We start from the raw sequence: 27,887 nt of genomic DNA on the forward strand, positions 1-27,887 counted from the left end.
TTGAATAAAGGGACTCCGAAATATAACTCCAATTCTTCCTTTATATTCATTCGAAGACACACACATACATACAAACATATATATAGTCATTTATTCTCTTATTTATTTCAGTCAATTGACTGCGGCCATGGTGGAGCACCGCCTTTACTTGAGCAAATCATCGACCCCAGGACTTATTCTTTGTAAGCCTACTCCTTATTCTATCGATCGTCCTCTTTTGCCGAACCGCAAAGTTACGGGGGCATAAACACGCCAGCATCGATTGTCAAACGATGTTGTGGGGACAAACACAGACACACAAACATATACTTCTTTCAGTTTCCGTCTACCAAATCCAATCACAAGGTTTTGGGCGGCCCGAGTCTATAGTAGAAGACACTTGCCGAAGGTGCCACGCACTGGGACTGAACCCGGAACCATGTGCTTGGTAAGCAAGCTATTTACACCACATCAACTCCTGCGCCTATGTATACATATGACTGTGTGTGTGTGCGTGCGTGGCGTGTGTGTGTATGATCCCTTTATATGATATCTATACAAATATATACTTATACATATGCAAACGTATATATACACATACACACATACATATATATACATATATATGTATGTATATATATATATATGTGTGTGTATATATATATATATATATATATATATATATATATATATATATATATATATATATATATACATACACACACACACACACACACACACACACACACACACACACATATATATGCGTGTATATACTATGTATATATATGGAAAATACCAAGTACTTCTCTGCAAGCATACGAAACTGAATGTAATGCAGACGAGATACGCTGGGCCAGAATGGATTGCGACCGATGAATCAGAATTCCTTCGTTACCTCGGTACTGACTTGAGTAATGATAGATCCTTCCAGATGCATACTGCTAGGTTGGCAATAACATGCAGACAGCTCGCTAGATTGATCCTTAGAATTTACAGAACGAGAGGCCAGGAACCCATGACGAATGTCTTGAGGAAACGTGTTCTGCGTCACTTAGACTACAGCTCTAAACTGCGGCCTCCAAACAGTGCAAAATTAAGTGCAGAACTCGAAACCATCGAGCGAAGCTATACAGTGAAGATCGTCGCAATGCGAATGACCACTTTCTGGGAAACGCTGAAAGAGTTAAGACTCTGCTCCCTAGAACGAATTCGCTAAAGATATACAGAGATACAGATATGAAAAACGCTGCAAGTCTTATACAAACTTTTAGCATTCAGCTAACGCTGAAATGTTTGGTTACAATACATTTTCAGGAAGCATATTTCATTGGAAGCAATTAGTCTAATTCGAAAACTTGAAAATAAACAGTCTAAGGGAAGTAAATATAATACCCCACTCTTTTTCTGTAAAATAAAAATGAAAAAAGTTAGGTTTCTTTAATAATAAATCTCTTCATAAATCGCATAATTCTCTTCATAAATAGCATAAATCTCTTCATAAATAGCATAAATCTCTTCATAAATCGCATAGTAAAAATATCTGGCTGATTATTTCATACGGAAAACAAGCTATCGAAAGGACCTTTTCCAAAACTTCCAGGTACCACCCCATTTTAAACACAATACCCACCGCATCAGAATTGTCTTTTCTAACACCAATAATTCCCTACAGATTATATTATTGCGTAGCAACTATATTCTTAAAGGTAAAAGGTTTCACTTAATAACTGTAGTAACGTTAATAATAATAGCGGTAATCTCTCCTTAAATAATTGTATCAATAGTAATAGTCCTTCTAATTGTGGTCCGAATAAAACTTGTGTTCTCAACGGAAATTGCAGAATTACAAACGCTGTTAACCAATGCAAAATTAACCCTGGATCTAAAGAACTCTTTTATATTGGACTTGCTTCTACGGAATTGAAACGGCGTATCGCGAATATATGTTTTCACATTTAAATACAGTGATAAATGTAATTCTACAGGTCTTAGTAAACTAATTTGGCATCTCAAAGGTTCTAATAAACAATTTTCTTTACATTGGACACTTTTTTCGAAATCCTTTCCCTATGATAAAGGAAAATCCTTTTGTCCTCTTTGTACGGACGAACAACTCTTTATCATCTTTTCCAAACATACACTGATTAACACCTATAAAGAACGTGTTTACGGGTGTTTACGTTGGAGAAAACACTCTTTCAGCTATTTCAAATAATATCTACCCCTTACCCAATAATATCTGCCACTTAATCTTTATTCTTACTTCCCATACCTCCTATACTTTCCTTCACCTTTTCTTTCCATCTATCATTATTCCTTATTTGCTTATATCTCCATTTCTCCTTTAATTCTCTTTCTCTCTTCTTTTTCTTCCTCTCACGCCCTATGACGTCAAATTTCTTAACTGCAATTTTAAAATTTCTAGCGCTCCTTATACCACTTTGCTTTCCATATATGTATATGCGTGTATATATGTATATGTGCATTCTTGTATATACATGTATATATGTATATGTGTGCATGTATGCATGCGTGCATGCATGTATTTATATGTATACATATGCATGTATATAAAATTATAATTAAGGGTGTCTAAAAGATAGCTTCATGCTAGATATATTCATACAGCACCAGGAGAGAAGACAAAGCGACAAAATAGTTTATTTTGTCTCTTTGTCTTCTCTCCTGGTGCTGTATGAATACTTGATGTGGTTTTAGAGTCAAGTTTTGGCTGCTATATCTAGCATGGTTGTATCTTTTACCCTACCGGTCACATATTGCTGTTGATGTGTTCGACTGTTGCGTCTCCTCAATAAGCTGCTGACTTTCTACTTAAATTACAAGCAAGTGTTACAGACAATTAAAATGTTTTTTCTCTTTATTTCCATAGGTTTTTTTCTAGTTTACAGTGGATATCCTGGATGACTTTAGCTAACCCACCAAAGTTTCTATAAGAACAGGACGTTATCTTGCTTACCAACCACATTAAAACTCACCTTCTTCAGAGAAATAGTCTCTATGTGTGTTTCTGCGAAGCACATTCTCATTGGAAAAAAAAAAGAAAAGCCGAGGCATGATTTCATTATTTCATTGGTAATTTATTTATCGATTCCTGGATAATGACATTCAATGTTGATTTCGTTGCGATTTTAAGATAAAGTGTCTGTGACTGAATCGATAATACTAAGCATACTATCCATCGCCTTCTGAGATGTTACTGCTTCTAGATTTCTTATAGGGATATGTAAGGATGGATATGTAAATATTTTATAACACTTACCGATCTGTTTAGATAAAATCCACAGCAAAGCATGACAATCAAAGCAAATAGGCAGCCGGACGCCAAGAATAATGCGTAGATGTGTATATGCGAATTAATTTGGAATGAATCCTCTATTATTCCATAAGCGGCAATAGAGCAGCTAATAAAACTGCCAAGGACAATAAATCCTGAAATAATTTTGAATGAATCATTTTCTAATTTCAGGATTATAATCAAGGTGTCATGAGTGTTATATATTCTTATAATTTGTCTGTGTTTGTTGAAAACTTTTGAATTAGCTGATTGAGTTTCCTTTACAAAACGGTCAGCCTTATTCGCTACTTTGTTAAACTCATGAGTAAGTGCAATCCCAGTTATAAGATCTATGTACAAATCAAGTAATACGGACAGAAGTGACATGCAGTTTAACACAACCTGGATTGTGAAAAATAGGATTTTATAACTATTATTGTTAGATACAGGAAATATGAAGAACAACAGCAACTCTTGACTTATAAGCGGTAATACCACCTCCAAAATTACGCAAATTATCATAGTCAAAGTTAAAAATATACATAAAGTTATATATGAATATATAAAGTTTTTGTTATAGAATTTGCAATCTTCATCTTCAATTTTAATTTGGGCAAACGTTTAGATTAGTTCTTGGTGTTTAGAATTTCGTAAAAGCTTCAACAAAGACAGGAAAGGAAGCACTGGTAAAAAAATTATTTGAATATACACAAATATTTCATCAGTTTTTAAAGTGCGCCTGTCCATAAAATATGCAATGTGTCGAATAGGGTCCACAATGAAATATATACAGAGCAGTAAATAAAATATTTGCGAAGAAATTATTTTAAAATTTAATGATTTGAGTGATGATATGTTGAAATTTACTTTCTTAAAATTATTGCATCTTTGATAGAATTTCAGAATTTCAAAAAACTTCGTTTCTTTTAATGTCATGTTTTTTAAAGTTCCAGCTTCTTCACAAGTTATTTGTGTATCCATCTTTAAAACAAAACGTATAAACCACGTTATCTCTAATTATTTGTCAATTTCTTAGTTATTCTAATTATTTGTGGAACATATTTCTGTGAAAATCATTAAAAAATATGCGATAAACGATATGTAATCCAGGGGAAGGATTTCCTGTTCCCATGTATTTAAATAAGTCATATCAGTTTCACGCTCTGTCATAGAGCAGAATCAATCCAATTTTGACTAGAATTAATCCAGCAGAGAAAATGCGCAATATCTAATGTTTACAAAGTGGGCAGTAATATGAAAATAATAATGTCTGCAAATGTGTCTATGTAATTAGGGATAATGCATTAACAAATTACGTATGAAGAGTATCTCATGAATTACTATGCGTTATGATTAAGTAATTGTCATTGTTCATATCTAAAGCAAACAGCTATGATGTTTCGAGACCACATGATTCAGGGTTCAGTCCCATTGCGTGGCACCTTGGGTAACTGTCTTCTGCTATAGCTTCGGGTCGCCCAAGGGTTTGTGAATGAATTTGATAGACGGAATCTGAAAGATGACCGTCGTGTATACATAAGCATATATATATATATATATATATATATATATATATATATATATATATATATATATATATATGTGTGTGTGTGTGTGTGTGTGTGTGTGTTGTTGTACTTGGGGATGGTCATATTGCCAGTTTAGCCAATAAAAACACACGCACTGTATATTTGGTGTTAATTTGCTTCAGCTTTATATTACATTAATCTTAATCTTGGCCGAAATAAGATTAAGATTAATGTAATATAAAGCTGAAGCAAATTAACACCAAATATACAGTGCGTGTGTTTTTATTGGCTAAACTGGCAATATGACCATCCCCAAGTACAACAACATCTGTTTCAACACACGATTTCACATCAAAAATCTTGCAAAACAATATCAAAACTAGCAACTGGCAATGTAGAAGAAAAAATGCGCGAACTATGGATCAAAGATATCTCCAGAGAAGAGAACAAATCACGCAAATTATGGCAGCAGAAACAACTATTCCTGGATAAATATTCTACCAACTACGGTAAAGAATTTAGAACTCAGAGAAATAACAGTAAAAAAGAACAATCTCACCAAGGTAACAAAAACCAGAGCATGAGGCAACATCAACGCCCATCCCACCAGGAATCAAAGAGGAACTACGGTAAGAACTCTTCCCCTTTTGTACGCAAACACCCTAATCTACACATTATAAACAAAAAACATGAACAAAATAAATATTTCTCTGATCAGACCTTTAGACGTAGGAACACCAGATCATTTTCAAAACCTCAACAAAGATTACCTACAAAAAACGGGGGAAAAAACCGGCCTAGAACCAGAAACAATACCAAACCATCCTCTCAGATCACTAAAACCAATACTTACAAATTGAAAAAGAAGATATTTAATTCTGAAAATAGGAAGGCAAACATAACAACACCAGGTAAAATAACACAACGAAAACACAAACTTCAAATCAACCCCAACAAAAATAGTAACCATAAACAGAAAAAAATTCATTTTTTAATGTCAGGACAACAAACACCGGAGAAAGAAACACTCCAAGAAGTAACATACCCAAAACAATTGGACACATAGACCCTAAGATAATTAATCTTTCCAGAAGAGATCTTGACAATGATGAAACCCAACTTCTGTTAAAAGGCCTGAAATTTACACCTACACCAACAGTCAACCACCATGAACTAAAGGAAGATATCCAGAAATTCTGTCGCAAATTACGACTTGTCGAATTCTTCACCACCAATATTAATAATAAAAATAATAATGAAACCGAAGATTCTTTAGTGAGGAATAAATCAAATTTCACCCCACCAAAAGGCAGAAATATCTACCTGGACCAATATATTGACACCCTATCAAACTTCCCCCTAAAACAAAATACCAAAATTAGGCCGAACATTAACAAATAAGAGATATCTGCACTTAAACGGATACAAAACGATGAAACAATAATAATTAAACAAGCAGATAAAGGGGGTGCAATCGTCATCATGGATGTGGAATACTACAAGGATTTAGTTGAGGAACAACTAAATGACACAACCTTCTATTGTGAAATACCCTCGAACATAGACCACCAGATCATGAAGAAGATCAACCACTTAGTTTCTAAACACTACAACTCACTCACTGACAATGAAAGAGACTACATCACCAACTTCGAACCAAAACCCAGTAACTTTTACGGCTTACCCAAAATACACAAATCAGAAGATATTCAACAGGGAGTAAAGGAACAAGGAAGTGAATACATAAAAGTGCTACATCCAAAAGATTTAAAACTTAGACCAATTATAGCTGGCCCAGTATGCCCTACTCACCGTCTAAGCAATTTCATCGACATTCTTTTGAAGCCACTTTGTACATACATACCCAGTTTCATTCGGGATGACATCGACTTTTTATCCCATCTTCCCAAAACCACTGAAACAAATTCAATCCTACTGAGCTTCGATGTAGTAAGCCTATACACAAATATCCCACATGATTTAGGAATAAAGGCGGTTGAATACTGGGTAAACAAACACAGAGAAGCAATTCCCAACAGGTACACGGTGACATTTATACTAGAATCAGTGAGACTTATCCTGGAAAATAATACGTTCTTCTTCAATGGTAAGAACTATATCCAAATTAAAGGCACGGCTATGGGGACGAGGTTTGCCCCCGTTTATGCGAATTCGGTGATGGGTTACTTGGAACAAAAACTCTACCAGGAAATAGAGGAGAGATATAACACCGAATTTAGGAAGCTTATAGAAAAAGCATGGAAGAGATACCTGGACGATTGCTTCATAATCTGGACCAAACCTCAAAGCATTATGGAGGAATTTAACACCCTCCTGAACAACCTACACCCATCCATCCAATTCACAAAGGAGATGAACAGTAGCAAATTACCATTTCTAGATATAATGGTAATTAAAAAGAACACCGCCATTACCACAGATATATATTACAAACACACAGACACACACCAATACTTGAACTTTAAATCGTGCCATCCACCCCATACAAAACGCAACATACCATACTGCCTAGCCAGGAGAATATGTACTATTGTAGAGGATATAGAGACCAGAAATAAACGCCTGATGGAACTGAAATAATTTCTGGTGAAGCAAAAATACCCATTACGACTCATAGAAAATGGTATTCAGCGGGCTTCGAAAATACCCATACAACAACTGAGGACACCGCAAAGAAAAGACAAACAGGAAAAGATCATTCCATTTATAGTGACACAAAATCCATGCCACCAGAACATCTTTAATATCGCCAAAGCGAACTTACCGATCCTTGCACAAAGTAAGGAATTGAGAAATATCATTACAGATCAAAATATAACTCTCAGTAAGAGACAACCTAAAAACTTGAAAAAACTATTAACAAAGGCAAGGTTTGACCTCAGCAACAAAAATCAAACATTCACTGTATCCAAATGCAATGATAGCCGATGCGGCACATGCCGATCAATCCATACCGGCCCATATATGAACACAAAAACAGGGAAAATATTCACCAATGCGAACATGAACTGCAAAAGTAGAAATCTAATCTACTGCATCAAATGCCCTAATTGTGAAGAATTGTACGTTGGCCAGACAGGTAATGCACTATCGGAACGCTCACGGGTACATCGACAACAGATTAAAAACCCAGAAGTCCGCCAAATACCACTGAGTAACCATCTAGCAACATGTGGTCATCAAACTTTTATTATATTTCCATTCCATAAACTTTACAACCGGAATGAAATTGAAAGAAAATGCAAAGAAAAGGACTTTATTAAGAAATTCAAACCCACTCTTAACAAACAATGATTAAATCCATCTCACTTGGGGTTTAAAAATCTTATCCCTGTAACCAAAACACAAAAAATCTCTCAGATATCATCATTTCTATAAATAGATTTGGCATCATTTCTAAGAACAGCCAAACACCTACTGCGGTTTAAAAATCTTATCCCTACAACCCACACAAAACAATAAATTAAAATATCATCATGTCTAAAAATAGATTTAACATCAATTCTAAAAATAGCCAGACACCTACTGCTGCCATCCAAAGGAATTGGTATAAAAGACAGAAAACCAGCCAACTTATTACAGTCTGTTAAAGATTGTCATACCGGCCATGACGAAGGGAAATAGCCCTGAAACTCGAGTCGCCTTTATATATATATATATATTTATATTTATATATTTATATATTTGATCCTTTATATTGAACACTCAATATTTCATCTACATTCAATACTTTATTTCATGGTGCCATCCATTTTTATTTTATTTTATTTTATATTATATATTGTATATTATATTATATATTGTATATTCCATATTCTATACCCCACATTAGTTCTGCAGGAATATAAATAAAACATAAAAAACAGACAGTGTTGGAACTCTTTTAAGCAAAATAATATATTCCTCTATACACAATCATACAAAAAAATCCACCTTTTTTTGTATTTATTTTTACTCGCATATATATATATATATATATATATATATATATATATATATATATATATATATCTGTGTGTGTGTGTTTGTGTGTGTGTGTGTGTGTGTGTGTGTGTGCGTGTGTGTGTGTGTTCGTGTGTCTCACCATCATCACTTGACAACCGATGTTGGTGTGTTTATCTCCCCGTAAACGTAGCGTGTATACGTATGTATATATATACATATATATATATATATATATATATATATATATATATATATATATATATATATATATATATATATATATATATATATATATATACATAAATATATATGTAGGGAACATATATATATATAACTGCGATTGTGTTTACACATATGATGATAAATTTATCGATATGCATGGCGATAAAGATTAAGTTGAAAATTTCCTGTTCGTGCAAATATATAAAGTTCAACCGTTAACATGGCCACGCCCTTGCGTATTATTACAACCTACCGAAAACAATGTGAATACCAACTAATTTGAGCTATGTAGACACACATACACGCTTAACACTTATAAAGCAGTTTATCACAATAATAAAAGTAGAAAAAAATATACTGATGTATATCAGTTCCATCCCCTTGTGTCGATGCATTTACTTTTGCGTTTAGCGACACGTATAATAATATTTTATAATTCGTATTGCAGTTTCGGGATTTGACAAACATAAAATTGCGTCAAATTGTTTCCCACTTCGAGTTGGATCGATTGATTTTGAAGAAAGTCTAATATGTATCATGATTGCTTCATCCAGTAATCACTTAACAGCAGGCATTAAACGTCCACTTAAAGGATTGTTTCCAATCCATGTCTGTAAATATATATATTAGCAGTTATATCCTCTTCGTTGTATTACGGCACTCCAATAATTTGAGGCCTTGTGCTTCCAATAGAAAGGATTATTTTTAAATGTGGTGTTGAGGATCCTTCTAGGCCTGCTATTTATCTTTCTGACTCTATGTGCGTGCTTGCTCTAATTATGAGTATTATTATCACAATTATTTCTACCGACTTTAGTGTTGTCTCTTGCGGTCTGGAATTTAGATTTTCGCCTAGCAATATCTAATCAACCTTATCAACAATGCCAATTCATTTATACGCCGCATCATGTGGTGTGCATACAATTTTGACTGAGACTAAGAGAAGAAATACCACACCACAAGAATTACAGCATTTATTTAAATCTCAGAAATTTCCCCCACCTAATCTACAACTGGCTGTATTTTGAGATGAAACTCCCTCTAATAAAGAACTAACAACTAAGAAAAATGCATGTACAAGTCAAGAAACTCAAGAAGGAAATATACTAATTGGTCTATAATCTACATCAACCTCTGCTTAAAAAGGAAATCTCGAAAAGCTCCAAAATGGCACGTACAAATAACCTGATTTAAACTTGCAGGTTAAGAAAATAGTGGTGAAGTTACATTTGGGATTTAGATTTAGAAGTACTGGACATTACCTAACATGAACCTTCAAATAAATCTAAGAGACCATAAGCCTAACTTTACTAGTAATACATATATACATATATCAAATCATGATTCGTATAGATAACTTATAACACTTACTGTTCGGTTTAAACGAAGTCCACACCAAAGCAATGTCACGTAAAAGACCATGTGAATGGTTGCCATCACTAGCGTATAAAGATATTCATATGGGGCATTTTTTAAAAAATTATTTATCATTCCATAAGTGGCAATGCAGCTGCTTATTATACAACTAAGGACAATAAATCCGGATGTTATCTGCCGTGATTCGTTGACAAATCTCAGTATTGTGCTTAGGGTATCGTGTCTATTACATATTTCTGCAATCTCTCTATGTGTCTTGAAAATAACAGTCTTATCTGATTGTTGTTCCTTTACGCAGTTTTGGACCTCATTCGCCACTTTCTTAAACTCATAAATAAGTGTAAGAGTGATTATAAGATCAAAATAGAGATCAAATAACACAGTCATTAAAGAGAAGCCATTGAATATGACTTGTATTGTTAAAACTGGAATGTAATATATATTATTTGTTGGTACAGGAAATGTTACAAACATCAGAAAATCGTTACTGTAGAGCGGCAAAATAAGATCTATACAGATATAGAAAATGACAGTCCCGAATATATATACAAATAAAGTTGTATATGAATATATTAACTTAGTGTTATAATATTTTCTACTTTCCTCTTCAATTTCAAGACCGGAGAATTTTTCAAATAGTTGCTTGTCGTTAGAATCCCTGAAGAGTTTCATCAAACAGAAAAGAGATAAGAAACTCCTGTAAAAAAGTATGTAAAAATACACAAATATTCCACTTGTGTTAGCATTTTGCAGTTCTATTAAAGTCACAATATGCCGAATCGGGTTTACAATCAAATATATAATGTACAATAAGTAAATTGCAGAGAAAAAAATTGCTTTCAACTCGAGTGCTTTCAGGATGGATTTATTCATAATATATTTCCGAATATTACAAATTTTTCGATATAATTCCAACATTTTAAAGAATTGTGTTTGATTTGCTTCCATGCTTATTCTAATTCCGTCGTATTAGAAGAGTTTCCCTTTCAAATAGATGAACACGGTAATAGAGACCACGCGATGTATAAAGTAATTTTTAAAGTTTTCTGTTGTTTCTTTCTTGTATATTTTTGCCTGTGTTGTACAATTTAATCTACCGTGAAAATGGAAACAATAACCGATTGCTAAATAAAGTAATTGCGAAAGGCTTATAGAAATTCGACAGCATCACTGTAAGATAGTTACAATCATGTATTAATTCTATATAGTTTGAGCATTATGCTCTTTCAATACGATTCACAAAAAAACCGCGACGTTATGCTTGATGTTAATGTGTTATATTTCATAAGCACAATGAATGATATTCAAGTCCCATGTATTATCTGCGATAAATATACATAATATATATATATATATATATATATATATATATATATATATATATATATATATATATATAGTAGTTGCTAAAGATCTGGATTGAGTGCATCTGTACTGAAAATCTTATAGTCTATTAAACTTGGTCAATATTCCTTTGTGTCTAAACAAATCACACATCCAACATTCTTATTTACAGACGATATATTATTAAACATCTTGTGTATTCATATGCATGATTATAAATAAATAAACACACACACACACACACACACACACACACACACACACACACACACACACACATATATATATATATATATATATATATATATATATATATATATATAATATTATTAGGGACAAAATCCAAAATTACAGGTAAAAAACTCAATTAAAATCAATTTATAAAAAATTAAAATTAAATTGAGCCTTATAGATAAAGTATATATAAAATATATATAGTTTTAGGGAAAATAACCAATTTTCAAGAACTCATCGATGAAAATCCACTATCACATATATAAAAATTAATAATTAAAAGCACAATAAATGAGTATAATATAAAGTAAAGTAAATATCATAAGATAAATATAATAAAAAGATTACACGTGTTTCATAACCAATTTTCAAATATAAAAGAAATTTAAATCGATTAAAATCAATTGAAATTATCGAAAATAAGTTATATTCAAAAATATAGCTACTCGTCAGATCGTAAGTAGAACAATAATTAGATATATATCTCAACCAACAATAAGTACCAAATGAATTAATATGAAATACTTATTATATAAAGATAGAAAAATTATTTAAAAAATATCATAATATCAAAATAATAACCATTCAATAATCATCCCTTCATCCATAATAATAACATGTATATTATATACAAAAAACATCTTACCTAAATTATCATTGTTTTAAATTATCATTGTTTTAAATACAAGTTGAACGAAGTTTAAGTTTAAAATAATAATGAAGATAAAATTAGTACATATTTAACCGGTGTAATAGTTAAAGCTATACTATTTAAAGCTAAAGACGTTTATTTAATTATGATTAAAGATCAATTGAATAATAGAAAAATACAAGATTATTTATTTCTACAAACGTAATAATAAAAAATATGAATGAAAAAATTATGAATGGAAAAAATTATGAATGAAAAAATTAGGAAAGAAAAAATTATTAAGAATAAAAGGTTAAACTTTATATATATATACAAAGTTTTGATTTAAAAAAAACTTTAACGATATTATATACTATAAAGATTAATAATTAATCAAATAATATTAATCAAAAATAATCGAAAATATATCAACACTATTCCAATCGAAGTTCTAATATTATGTTGAAATGAAACTATAACTTCTAAATAATATAGTGTTAAATAAGTTATCTATTAAAATAATCTATAAAGAACCAAATGAATAGAATAAAAACAAGAATACATATTATTTTCAAATAGTAGAAAATCTTTAGCAAGTGAAAACAGTACTTATCCAAATAATTCCGTAATTTATATATATATAAATACACAAACATACATACATATGCACATATGTATCGATATGTATATATATATATATATATATATATATATATATATATATATATATATATATATATATATATATATATATATAGAAAGAGAGAGAGAGTTTTATATATTTATGTCAACACTCTTGGATGTATACGTGTTTAGTTAGTAATTTGGCACTCAGCTGTAACTTGATCAGCAATAATTAAGATCATAAGATTATTTATCATAAGATTATTTACAACAAATTTTGGGGCCATTCGTTAGAAACCTGTCTGGGTGTGTTCCTTTATTAACAGACATATTACAGATATATTACAAGTTATATATGTATGTATGTATGTATGTATGTATATATATGCATATTTATTTATTTTTCTATTAATCTATCTCTCTCTTTATCTGTATATATAGCAGAGTAAGCATATAAATGGTCGTGCAAGCGTGGTGACACCGTCTAATAATGACTCCGTTCAGAAGGCTGAAATAATACAAATATGCCAGTGGAGCAAGAGAGAGACACAATCGAGTAGAATGTTCGAGAGAAGATCCATTGATAGGTTAACATGTATGCTTGTGTGTGCGTCATGTATACAGAATAATGGACAGGCTGTCATGAAAAGAAGGCGTATGTGTATGTACAGAATGGATGTATGCGTGTGCGTTAAGTATATATAAGAACAACAATGAAGAGAATAGGGAGACAGTCTATAGTGAGAAGTTAGACGAATGTTCATAGACACAAGAATGAGAAATAACAGTTCGTAGTCAATTGTATATGGTAACTGAAATACTGTAACCTCTTAAGGAATGCACACTTAAGCTTCGTTATTACTCGATATATCAATAATTGCCTCCCCTTAACTACAAATATACCTAACTGTCCCCTACTACATTGCAGACTTATAATTTGCATGGATATAAGCGACCTGCCATTCCTTAAAACAAGTATTAATCGTGTACCTAATTCCGCTCCCTCAATTAAGAGAGTTTAGTGTTCATCCTTTTGTTTTCAAAATTAGCTGACGCTTACTGTCTAGGCCATTCCTACACCTGATCAGGGGTTGTTTCAGGTATGTCACCTACATCTAACTAAAATACATAGGAAACCAGTGTTATGATAAATTATAGTTAACTGTCATCATTTTAGTTCTGTAACTGCCGGTTTTTTTTTCGATTTGTTACTTTTTATTTTTACATTATAATCTAAACAAAATACTCCTATAGTTATTAAATATTTAACCCACGCCGGCATTAGCCATTCCCTGTATACTGGAAGGTACAACTAAGTATTATAACTATGCCATTTCTACAGTTCTATATTTAAGAGTTGAGGAATTATGTTCCTTTTTTACATTATTTACATTATTTACATTTGACGGATATTTGTCCTCATTTTGTTTATTGTTAACACAACGTTTCGGCTGATAAACCCTCCAGCGTTCATCAGGTGTCTTGGAGAAATTTCGAACCTGGGTTCTCATTCGTAAGGTATTTTTCGGTGTCGTTATTTTTATTATTATCATTATTGTTCAGTAGTTTTATTTTTATAACGTGCTTTCACTTCACTACCGAGCGCAGCTCTGTGCGCCATGGGTATGTGCTGTGGTTTGCTGTGGTGCTCTTATGTTTACTGTATTGAAAGTGTTTTGCGTAGAATGTGTGCAGTACCCAGTAGTGCAATTTTCTGTATGTTATATATATTTGTAAGTCCTGGTGTTTTTGTTATGTATTTGTCTGAATATTTTCTTATTATACCTAAGGCACCTACTATGATAGGAATTGTTTCTGTTTTTAGATTCCACATTCGAGTTACCTCTATTTCCAGGTCTTTGTATTTTGAAAGTTTCTCCATTTCTTTTAGGGAAACGTTGTCATCTGCTGGTATTGATACATCAATTAGAAAGCATTTTTTTTCTTCATGATCTTTGACAACTATATCTGGTCTATTTGCCTTAATTTCTCTATCTGTGTGTATTGGCATATCCCAGAGTATGGTTGCTTTCTCGTTTTCTGTGACCTTTTCTGGCGTGTGTTTATACCATCTTTTTTCTGTTGTTATTCCATAGTGTTGGCATAGCTTCCAGTGTATATAGGTCCCAGCTCTGTCGTGTCTGTGAATATATTCCTTCTTAGCCAGGACTGGGCAGCCAGAGATAATATGATTTATTGTTTCTTGTCCATCTCCACATATTCTACAGTTACTTGTTATATTTCTTTTCGTTATGTGTTTTTGGTAATTTCTGGTGGGGAGGCTCTGGTCTTGTGCAGCAATTAAAAATCCTTCAGTCTCTGCTTTGAGTCCTGAGCTTCTCAGCCATTGCTGGGATTTTTCTCTGTCTATTTTTTTCGCATTTAGTTTAGCCCAGTATTTACCATGTAGGGGCTTTTCTTGCCATCGTTTTATCATGGTCCGTTGCTGTTCTACTTTTAGTTTGGATTTCATTTGTTTTATAGCTTTTGTTGTTTCTTCTTCTTCTTCGTATTTGTTAGGTAGATTGATTTCTTGTTTGTATTTGTCAGCTTCCTTAAATACTGAAAACAGTTTTTTGTTTTGCTCGTGTTTTGTGGCTATTTGTATTAGTTTCCCTTGCTTCTGGAGTAGGTATTTTTGCAGTCCTATAGTGGTTATTTTATAATAGTTTTCTAGCTGTATAAGACCCCTGCCACCTTCTGTGCGTTGTATATATAGCCTTTCTATGTCAGATTTTGGGTGGTGCATCCTATATCCTGTCATTATTTTTCTTGTTTTCCTGTCTATTTTACATAGTTCGTTTAGTGTCCAGTTAAGGATGTTGTAGCTGTAGCTTATAACTGGGACAGCTAAAGTGTTGATACCCATTATCTTGTTTTTAGCATTGAGCTCTGTTTTTAGTATTGATCTAACTCGTCTATAGTACTCTTTCTTTATTTTTTCTTTCATTTGTGTATGTTGTATCCTATCTAGTTCATTGACTCCTAAATACTTGTATGGTTGGCTTTCGTCTAGTTCTCTTATTTCATTGGCTTTATCTAGTGTTATATTGCTGCTTTTAACTAATTTTCCTCTTTTCAGGGTTGCTTTGGCACATTTTTCTAATCCGAATTTCATATCTATTTCTTTGGTAAAGCCGTGTACTGTCTGTAGTAGTGTTTCTAGCTCTTTGTCGTTTTTTGCATATAATTTTAGGTCATCCATATATAGAAGGTGGCTGACTGTTTTCCCGTAGCATTTGTAACCGCATCCAGTTCTATTTAGCAATTCTGTTAAAGGTGTGAGTGCCAGGCAGAACAGGAGTGGAGAGAGCGAGTCTCCCTGGAATATTCCTCTTCTAATGGGGATGGCTTTCGTTTTCTCAAGTCTCTCATTTGTTTGGAGCTGTAGCACTGTCTGCCATTTGTTCATTGAGTGGTCTATGTATTTTATGATAATTGGTGCCACCTTGTTTATGGCTAGTGTTTCCAGAATCCACGTGTGGAGAACACTGTCAAAAGCCTTTTGGTAGTCCACCCAGGCCATACTGAGGCCTTTCTTCTTTCTGCGGCTGTCTTCAGTTATGGCTTTATTGATCAATAATTGATCTTTACAGCCGTATGAGCCCTTGCACCATCCCTTCTGCTCTTCTGGAAACAGGTTGTTATTTTCCAGGTGTTTACTCAATCTCTGCGATATTATTGCAGTAAAGGCTTTGTAGATCTTAGGGAGACAGGTTATAGGTCTATAATTTTGTAGTTTCTCCGTTTCCGTGGATTTGGGGATTAAGATGGTTTTCCCCTTTGTGAGCCATTCAGGCATTGTCTCTGGATCTGCTAGTATGTTGTTAAAATTTTATGCCAGCTTTTTATGCATTCCTGGCAGGTGTTTTAACCAGAAATTGGGGATCGTGTCGTGTCCAGGTGCCTTCCAGTTGCTTAGTCTTTGCAGTGTCTGGGTGACCTCTTCAGTTGTTATAGGGGCCCAGAGTTGCTCAGGTGCTAAGTTCGTTGTTTTAATGGTCCTTTTCTGGGGTTGTTGCTTCACCGACCATATTTGTTTCCAGAATTTCTCTAGTTCTTCTGTTGTTGGTGCTGAAGTAATGTCTATTTATTATTATTATTATTATTATTATTATTATTATTATTATTATTATTATTATTATTATTATTATTATTATTATTATCATTATCATTATTATTATTATTATTATTATTATTATTATTATTATTATTATTATTATTATTATTCAGGTCACTGCCTTGAATCGAACTCGGAATCTTGGGGTTAGTAGCCCCCGCTCTTAACCACTACGCCATATGCTCGTGGGCATATGAATAATAATAATAATAATAATAATAATAATAATAATAATAATAATAATAATAATAATAATAATAATAATACCACCGAAAAATACCTTAGGAATGATAACCCAGGTTCGAAAGTTCTCCAAGGCACCTGATGAGGGCTGAAGAGCATATCACCCGAAACGTTGTATTAACAACAAGCAAGATAAGGACAAATATCCGTGAATTGTAAATAATGTATAAATATACATATATATTAGTAAAAACTTACGGTGGACACGTCTTCGTGGCGTTCCATTATAGATAAATAAATATAAGATACTTCAAGTACAGCACATCGCCAACGAGTGAAAATTACGTAGACACACGAGCGATAAGTACAGGACGAATTACCAAATATGATACGAGAACAGGACATCACCAACGGTTGAACAATACGTAAGCACATGAAAGAGAAGTACGGGACAAAATACCAAAAGAAGTGTAAACCCTCCTCATTTGTCGACTGTTAATTACTCCCTATTTCGAGCTTTCAACGACAATATAGGAAAACGTCATAGAACAGCAGCACCCAGGAATATAAATATATAAGGTTTCTGGTGAGTTAGAGCTTCGAACTAACAAACAACGACAGGATGGACGTACAAAGTTAGCAATTGACGAAGACAAACATTAAGGGACATTAGGCCAAGATGCATTGTAATGAGTAACGCCCGGGAGAAATTTTGAATGGATATAGAATAAATACAAGGTCAGAAAATAATAGAAAGGAAGAAATGAGAGAAAAAAATGTCGGTAGGCGAGGCAAAATGACGTCCAGGTGGATAAGATACACATGGCTAATACAAAGGTTTTCACCATGAACCTGGTTACGAGACTGAAAATATATAACATTCGAGTGCAGACCATTTTAACTCAGCGTGATATATTATCACGTTTCATTAGATTATGGAATTGAAAGCGGAGATAATAGTTCTGCCTGTTTGCAAAACTTTGAGAGGTAAATGAATTGTCGAATGCATTGAATATGCCACCGTTCGTGGCCACTTGTAATTGACGGCAATTATTTTTGGTTATTATTGGAAAAATAAGGATATTACACAGACAGGGTGTTATGTAAGTATTTTATGTAACTTACCGCAGCATGTAAACGAACACCATTCCAAAGTATCATGATCCAAAACATCAGATTGCTGGATGCTGCAATTGTTGTATAAGTGTATATATAAACATTAGTTTTAAATGACTCGTTTATAATTCCGTAAGTTGCAATACAAGAGCTGATAATGCTACCAAGAACGAGGTATCCGATAGTAAACCGTATTGATTCATTTACTAATCCCAGTATTGTACTCAGATTATCGTGTGCATTACATAAATCTGTAATCTCTCTAGGTTTCTTCGCCAAAATTGAAATGTGTGGTTGCTGTTCCTTTAGGCAGCGTTGAGCCTGAGTCGCCAGCTTGTCAAATTCATACTTAAGAATAAAACCGATTATGAAATTTATATACGTATCAAGTAAATAAGACGTCAGTGACATGCAGTTAATTACAACTTGTATTGTTAGAAATGGAATGTTGAAAGTACTGTTGATTGGTACAGGATATGTTAAGAAAATCAGCATATCAAGGTTAAAAAGCGGCAAAACTTGCTCCATAAATATGTAAAGAGTTACCGGCACCAACATTCCTATAGATAGAGATATATATGAGAATTTTATATTGCAGTTATAGAATTTTTTATCTTCTTCTTGAATTTCAATTTCGGCGAATGTTTCAATTAGTTGCTTGTCATCAGAATTCCTGATTAATTTCACAAAACAAAACAACAAAAAGGAACATTGGTAAAATATTATGCAAATATACCCAAACCTTTCATCAGTTTTATGAACTTTCAGTAGTATAAAATTGATAATGTAACGAATGGGGTTTACTATTAAATATACATGATACAATATATATAAAGCTTGGTAAAATATTCTTATAAATTTGAGTGATTTTAGCGATGAACTATCCATAACAGATATCCTAAAATTATTAAATTTTCGGTAACATTCCAACATTTTTAAGAATTGTGTTCGAGTTCTTTTCATATTTTCTATATTTACGATATCTTCAGAATGCGTTTCCATATCGGCAAATGGAATCGATGACAGGGAAGTGTGAAGTTTTAGTTTTTAAAGAATTTACTATTCCTTTTACAAATGAAGATATATTTGCTTTATACTGAAGAAAACAGTAGCAACATACACTACTAATGAACGGCTCATATGATTTTAGATATTATTTCATCAAAATAACAACCTATTACATGAAACAAATACGATCCAGCAGTATTCTTAATCACATACGCTTACATTTGCATTGATGTAAAGGATTTAAGCAGTCACAATTTTTAAATCTATCAAAGAAATTCGTGTAATATCTTCCTTACAGAAATCATATTACAAATTACGGAATATATGAACACTGCCACGGTACTCCTATGCATAACAAGTGTCATCTAAATGTAACAAATCAACTGCTGTGTATATTTGCGAGACGAATTACCTGTCCCTACGCAACAATCCGAACCTAATTATTTTCCCGATATTCTCTAAAAGTGTTTGTATAATATATGAGTATACACATATCACACACACACACACGCACGCACGCACGCGCGCGCTCACACCCCCTCATACATATACGTACATGTTTGTGTCCCTCTATACATATATGTTCATATACATACACACAGGCGCGTAGACACCCACACACACGCACACATATTAATACGGACTCATACATAGACATACATAGCTGTGTCCGTCTGTACATATATGTCCATAAACATGCACACATGCGCATATATATGTATGCATATGGATATATGTGTGTGTGTATACATATATGTATGTATATATATGTATATATATATATATATATATAGTAGCTTGCTTACGAACCACACGGTCCCGTGTTCAGTCCTACTGCGTGGCACCCTGGGCAAGTGTCTTCTACTATAGCCGCAGGCCGAACAAAGCTTTGTGAGTGGATTTGGTAGATGGAAACTGAAAGAAGCCCGTTGTATATGTATATATATATATATATATATATATATATATATATATATATATATGTGTGTGTGTGTGTGTGTGTGTGTGTGTGTGTGTGTGTGTGTGTGTGTGTATATATATTTAAGTGTGTGTGTATATGTTTGTGTGTCTGTGTTTGTCCCCCCAACATCGCTTGACAACCGATGCTGGTGTGTAACTTAGCCGTTCGGCAAAAGTGATAGAATAAGTACTAGGCTTACAAAGAATAAGTCCTTGAGTCGTTTTGCTCGATAAAAGGTGGTGCTCCAGCATGGCCACAGTCAAATGACTGAAGCAAGTTAAAGCGTAAAAGCTATATATATATATATATATATATATATATATATATATATATATATATATACATATATATATATATATATATATATATATATATATATATAACCACACTCACACATACTTGCTCATATGTTTGTATGTTAGCGGGGCGATAATAATATTTCCTTAATTTATCCATTGTCACTCCTCACTCTGTTCAGAAAACAATTACACTATGCTACATAGATTTCAATTAGTTTCCCCTAATGGAAATAACTACTCGATATCTATTTGATGGTGTTGCATTAGCAATCAGAATTGTTTAATCTCTGTCGAAGGCATATTTATCTTATTAAATATATTAATGTTGTTAAGGTGGCAAGTTTGTAGAATCGTTAGCACTCTAGAAAAAAACAAAATGCTAGGTGGCGTCGTTTTTTCGTCTCTTTACGTTCTGAGTTCAAATTCCACTGATATTGATATTGTATTTCATTCATTCGGGGTCGATGAAATAAGGACCACCTGCGCCCTGCCGATTCGTTGTAATCGGCTTACACTTTCCCTGAAATTTCTGGTTTTGTGTCAAAATCTGAATGCATTCAGAAACGATAGAACCACTTCCTGGTATTGCATCAGTATCTGGTACTGATATTATTATTATTATTATTATTATGGTTATTATTATTGTTGTTGTTGTTATTAAGGCGACCAGCTTGCAGAATCGCTAGCAAACCGAGAAAAATGCTTAGTGGTATTTCGGCCGTCATTACGGTCTGAGTTCAAATCCCGCCAAGCTTTACCTTATATTTCCTCCTTCCGGGGTCGATATAATAAGTACCAGCAGTGTACTGGGGTCGTCGTAATATCAAGCCTTGTGCTCGTAATAGAAAGAGAGGATTATTATCATTATTATTTCAAATCAGTATATTTATCAATTTACAATCAAATAAATCTACATAACTCTCGTAGACATTTTTGAAATTAGAAAATGATGATAGTGGGTATATATATATATATATATATATATATATATATATATATATATATATATATATATATATATATATATATATATATATATTGTCTTTTATTATATATTTCAGTTAGTAGACTGCGGCCAAGCTGGGGCTCAGCCTTGAAGTCTTTTAATCGAATGAATCAACCTCAGCACTTTTTTAAAGTCTTGTACTTATTCTGCAGATCTCTTTTGTCGAACCGGTATTTTACATAAACACACCAACGCCGGTTATTAAGCGATGGCGGAGGAACAAATTCAGACACAAAGACACACATATACACACGCATATACTTTCACACACACACACACACACACACACACACATACACGCACAAACACACACAAACACACATATATATATATGCATATATATGTGTGTGTGTGTATGCATATATATATATTATATATATATATATATATATATATATATATATATATATATATATATATATATATATATATATATATATATATGTATATATATACATATATATATACACATACATTATTAGAATAATAATATAGATTTAATCAAAAGATTAAATGTGGTACTTAAAATGTTTGAGGTACCAGAATATTGTTGCTTTTCTTCAAATATACATACACTATCTGTATATATATATATATATATATATATATATATATATATATATATATATATATTTAAGATTACTATTCTTCCGGTCACAAAATCCCACCAGCAAAACTGGCACGAGCAAGGATTAGAAATGCTAATCCAAGCAGCCCTTGCCGATTTGGCAGAAATTCCCGACTCTATTCTAATTGGAGAAGGCAACATTTTAAGGGACAATGTGAAGGTCGAATGATCTTACTCATATCGCCTTCTCCACATAAATTCACAATGATAAGAGTCAACCATGGAACGGTGGAATTCTTTCTGTTATGAAAACAATTATAGAACGCGTTGTAGATACACTCCTTGTGCGCATGCACAACATCTTGGTTATTATGCAAACACATATGGAATACCTGTTGCTTCTTCATAGGTTTACACATCGAATCCATCATGTGTTTTGCTTCTTTTCGGAGTTAAAGGCATAGGAATTTGAGCCATAGATTATCCATCTTTTAATTATATGTCAGGGAGAATTTATTGTACTACTTGACAAGAGCAAAATAATTATCAGCTTCCATCATTCGGAAACCTGAGATGAATAACTTTTCTCTTCATCCTCTCCTGCATTGTTTCACGTGGCAATGAAATATTTTAAAATAGTCTACAGAGTTACATATTATTCCTTCAACTAAGATAGATTGAAACATTGTCTCAATATCTGCAGAAGACGAAATTATGTCTCAACATTAAATAAGCTGTCTGTTCATTTAGTGTAGAGGAAATGATTGTTTTCACACTGCTGCTATATATTCTAAAGTTCTTCCAAATTATTCATTTGAGTATTGTGATATTCTTTCTATTAATTCTTTACTGATCTTCATTTTTTTCTTCTAACTCATTTTGCTTTAATATTATATTTCATTTGTTTTGTCATTTTACTGTTTTGTATATTAACGTGTGGTAGACATTTCGGATGTGAAAATAAAATATGCGTAAAATAAATGCTTAAGGATTACTCTTTCTTTTACTCTTTTACTTTGTTTCAGTCATTTGACTGTGGCCATGCTGGAGCACCACCTTTAGTCGAGCAAATCGACCCCAGGACTTATTCTTTGTAAGCCTAGTACTTATTCTATCGGTCTCTTTTGCCGAACCGCTAAGTTACGGGGACGTAAACACACCAGCATCGGTTGTCAAGCGATGTTGGGGACAAACAAAGACACACAAACACACATATATACATACATATATACGACGGGCTTCTTTCAGTTTCCGTCTAACAAATCCACTCACAAGGCTTTGGTCGGCCCGAGGCTATAGTAGAAGACACTTGCCCAAGGTGCCACGCAGTGGGACTGAACCCGGAACCATGTGGTTCCCTCTTTCTACAGTTTATCTAATGCCGTCATAAGCAGCTTCCTCTTGGGAAATTACAGTTTGTTTTACAAGTGTTCCAAAGATATTTTTTTCTGGTAATACATAAATTAAAACGTGTTTTGAAGGGAAAACGAGTGCAATAAAGATGATGTTGACGATGATAAGGATAATGAAAGTAACAAGAATAATGAGCTAAAAGTAGGAAATATATTGTTGCGTCTTGGGAAAGTCTAATATTATTATAATATAATAATAACAAGAGCACTCAGAGAGCGCAAATCTCCGCTAAAGCAACACCAACGTCTTCTCAACGATTAGCCGGAGATGATTTTTAAAATGAGAATATCTGAAATAAACTCGACTGCTCTCACAAACGAGAGTACCAATAATGAACCCTACCGCTCTCAAAAATTAAAAAAAAAAACAACAACAGGAAAAATAATCCAGAATCCTTGTCCGTTACAAGATCGATCCCAAAATCTAATCAGTTCGTGCCAGTCACGAGGCCAAATATCTATGAAAATTTCATCCGAATCCATTCAACGGTTCTTGAAAAATGTTGTCCAAGGACAAACAAACAAAAGCAAACAAACGTGACTGAAATTAATACCTCCGCCTTCGCTAAGGCGGAGGCAATATTAATAGAATATTGTTATATTTATACTAATGAAGCGACAAGGAAAAACTAAATACATCAATAATGAAAACAATCAGAAATAAAAATAAATACTTGACAATTATAAGATTGGTGCCAATAATAATAATGGTAATTGTTATCACACAAAATTGAATTTTTGACAGAATTAGTAATATTTTCTGTTATTTCTATTAGATTTGATGTCTTCATTTTTATCTTTTTTTAATGCTACAATTGATATACTCGATTTATAATAAAAATTCCACTGTACATCACAACCCGTTCTCCATTTCTGTACGCTGTAAGTTGTCATCACCACACAAGTTAAGCAAACGTGGCCGGTTCAGAAATTGTGAAATAGAGAGTAAGAAAAAGAGGGAGGGTGAAAATGGAAGTCAACGAGAAGGACAAGTGTTGAACTCAGGCATTAGTGGTACTCTATTGAATTTGTGTGGATGAGAGGCAAGGCTAATCTCCACATGACATGAACAAAGAGCGAAGAGAACCGGAACAAACGACAAAAGATCATTCTGTGTAGCTGACACGTTAAAAAGTCGATCGTTTAAACACCTATAATGGTGTTATTTCTAACATAGCAATACAAATATAAGGCAAATTGGACAGCTTAGAGTTATGTAATAAAATTTATACTACATACCGATCTGTTTAATTGAATTCCGCACCAAAGCATTGCAGTCCACGATGACAGACATCCTGTAACCACCACAGCTACATAAATGTTTATAAACATGTTAGTTTTGAAAGAATCATTTATTATTCCATACGTAGCAATACAGCAGCTGATGACACTACCGAACACGAGAAATCCTGAAATAAACTGCAGGGAATCATTTACTAATCTCACTATTAAACACAGAGCATCATGGGTGTTACATATGTCTGTAATCTCTCCATGATTCGTAATAATATCCGACTTAGCTGATTGCTTTTCAGTTACATAAATCTGTGCTTCATTCGCCACTTTGTTAAAATGACATATAAGAGTAACTGCGATTAGAAGATATATATACACATCAGTTAATATGGATAAAGCTGATACAGAATTAAATACAATCTGCATTACTAAAAATGGGATGATGTAAGTGTAAGTATTTGGAACAGGATATTCGTAAAAGATCAACAAATCATAACTCAACAGCGGTATAATGAAATCCAGAGTTATACTTCCAATAATAATTAGACATATTAATATATATACTGACTTATATATTATAGGGTTGTTGTACCAGATTCCATCTTCATCCTCAGTTTTAAGTTTAGCAAACTTTTCAATTAGCTCCTTGTCTCTAGATTTTCTGAACAGTTTTATAAATGGAGAGAGAGAAAGGAATATACGAAAAAATATTATGTAAATATATAAAAACATTTTATCGTTTTCGATCGTTTTCAGTTGTATTAAGGAAACAATGTGACGAATAGGGTTTAGAATCAGATATATGTAAAACAGTGCACAGAAAACTTGTAGAAATATTGCTTTAAGTTTGTTTGATTTCATCAACGATATATCGATTATTGATTTGCTAAAACTATTAATTTTTCGATAAATTTCGAGAGTTTTCAAGAACTGAGTTTCATTTGTGTTCACGGTTTCCATAATTTCGTCTTTTTCACAACTGGTTGATTCTCTTCAAAAATATACACAGACCATGCAAGATTTCTTTCTCTCCGAGAGTGCAAGTGCTTGGTTATTTAAACTTGTGTGATACGCAATTACTTGTCGGACGAAGTCGTAACAGACACGTCGCACATATATTAGTGACATAAGAATGGACCAATAGCAGCTTATACAAAATGCGGCAAGTAATTTTTCTTCATTATCTTTGTGGGTATATACATGTATTCATGTATGTATATCTACCATTGTATTTCTCGACGCATCAAATCAGGTTTAATCAGGTTCTTAATGGATAATGTATTTACAATAACAGCGATGCGTTAACATCTATCAAATGATCTTACTTTAGTCATTCATTGGAAATTTGTGTGTGTTTGTCATTTTATCCCAATTATTGGTTATACAGCAGTACGATGGTTAACTTCCTCTATCCACATACTTAACTTCCTACATACATACATAATACATACATACATGCACAAACCATACACACACTCACAAAGACAAGCACAGAGGCACACACACTCACGCACACACGCACACACATTTACTACATATGTGGAAAATCGGTGTTGTTTGTTTGTAGCGTTGTTAGCTAACTCCTCCTATATCGTTTAATTGATTTTGATGAAACTTGACACGTGAGTAGAACACATGTCTGAAAACCTCGTGACATACTTAGATTGTTGAAAACAATCCATAATAGGGCCCCTGGAAGGGACCTTTATATCTACTTCATATAACTAATTTTTTTAAATACCCAAGGGAAATAACCCATAGCATCTGCACAATAATCTTTTTAAAGAATCAAGGGAAATAATCCAATTCATTGTTTATGTTCGATTACTTTGAATATTGATTTTTTGTGTATCCAGTTTCTAATTTTTGCAGACAATATCACTTTATTTGGGCTCCTCCAATGGATCCATCTATCTACTACATATTACTAATATTTTATTTAAACAACCCAAGGGAAATAACCCATACGACCTGCAGTTTTTAGTGAAACGATCAATATTTGATTCTCACGATCAGCCGACCTGATTCTGCATTTCACTACTCACAGTTTTGAACTGCTAAACATTATTATTATCGCACTTCCTTCATTTGAACCTTAAACCTTAAAGACTTCATTCATACATTTCTATACATACATACTTTTTTGAATGCCCATTCTGAATTTGTACAGTTACACTTTTTTCCATGACAGTAGATAAATTTTGTATTCCACAACGTATTTGTAGTGGCTTCATGCAGGCATAGCGTGGATTCGATCCTCAATAGCCAAATTTCACTTAACACTTCAACAGCGCTTTCCTCACGGTAAAACAATAGTTTTTCTGTGAATGACAGCAGTTATACATTTCCCAGATGCCTTCGCTAAGCAGAATAATATCTTTGCTGCTTGACCCTTCTAACCTCTTCTAGGCCACCACTAGCTGGAATGGAGATAACAGACCTCCAACGAAATCATTCGTTCTCAACAATATGACTATCTTTCTGGCTGCTTTTCCATACTTATAAAAACAAGAACTCCGTAAGCTAAAGGCAGTTACTGAGAGCGACCATCAGTGAGTGTGAACGTTATTATTTCACTTTCTTCAAACACTTCTTTCACATATTTATATAACCTCTCTCACCAGCCTCCGACAATCTCTCCCTCCTCCAGCTGACAGTTTTTTGTACTTTTTCGTGACGGAAAATACACGTTTTTGTGGCAGTTATAACAATAATGCTTTCTTATATCAGAGTAATAAGGCGTTTCAATAGAACATTTTTACCCCCGGGTATTA

General features: G+C 33.1%; 2 protein-coding genes across 7 annotated transcripts in view; both read right to left on the reverse strand.

Annotated features, from left to right (window-relative positions):
• Positions 1-26,229, reverse strand: part of LOC106880719 (uncharacterized) — a 98,902-nt gene extending 72,673 nt beyond the window's left edge. Inside the window, exons 1-2 of one of the 6 annotated variants that reach the window (XR_016242809.1) lie at positions 25,117-26,228; positions 18,633-18,694 (exon numbers count right to left, since the gene is read on the reverse strand). Coding sequence is in view for 5 of the 6 variants with exons in the window: in XM_052969931.2 (XP_052825891.1) it covers positions 25,117-26,073 (957 nt within the window). In the remaining variant the exon portion in view is untranslated. Of the gene's footprint in view, positions 1-18,632; positions 18,695-25,116 lie in introns of all 6 variants that reach the window. The other 5 variants (XM_089356078.1, XM_052969931.2, XM_052969932.2 and 2 more) reach the window with 5 other exon arrangements.
• Positions 10,333-11,319, reverse strand: LOC149134315 (uncharacterized). The gene has a single exon (XM_089356886.1). The coding sequence runs from the start codon at positions 11,317-11,319 to the stop codon at positions 10,333-10,335; it is 987 nt and encodes a 328-aa protein (XP_089213012.1).
• Positions 26,230-27,887: the final 1,658 nt, after the last annotated feature.

The sequence above is a fragment of the Octopus bimaculoides genome, chromosome 8 (genome assembly GCF_046866305.1).
Source record: "Octopus bimaculoides isolate indiv1 chromosome 8, ASM4686630v1, whole genome shotgun sequence".
In the NCBI taxonomy this organism is placed as follows: Eukaryota; Metazoa; Mollusca; class Cephalopoda; order Octopoda; family Octopodidae; genus Octopus; species Octopus bimaculoides.

Coding starts and splice junctions, on each gene's coding strand:
- LOC149134315 (XM_089356886.1), bottom strand. CDS start 11,319: ATGGAAGCAAATCAAACACAATTCTTTAAAATGTTGGAATTATATCGA.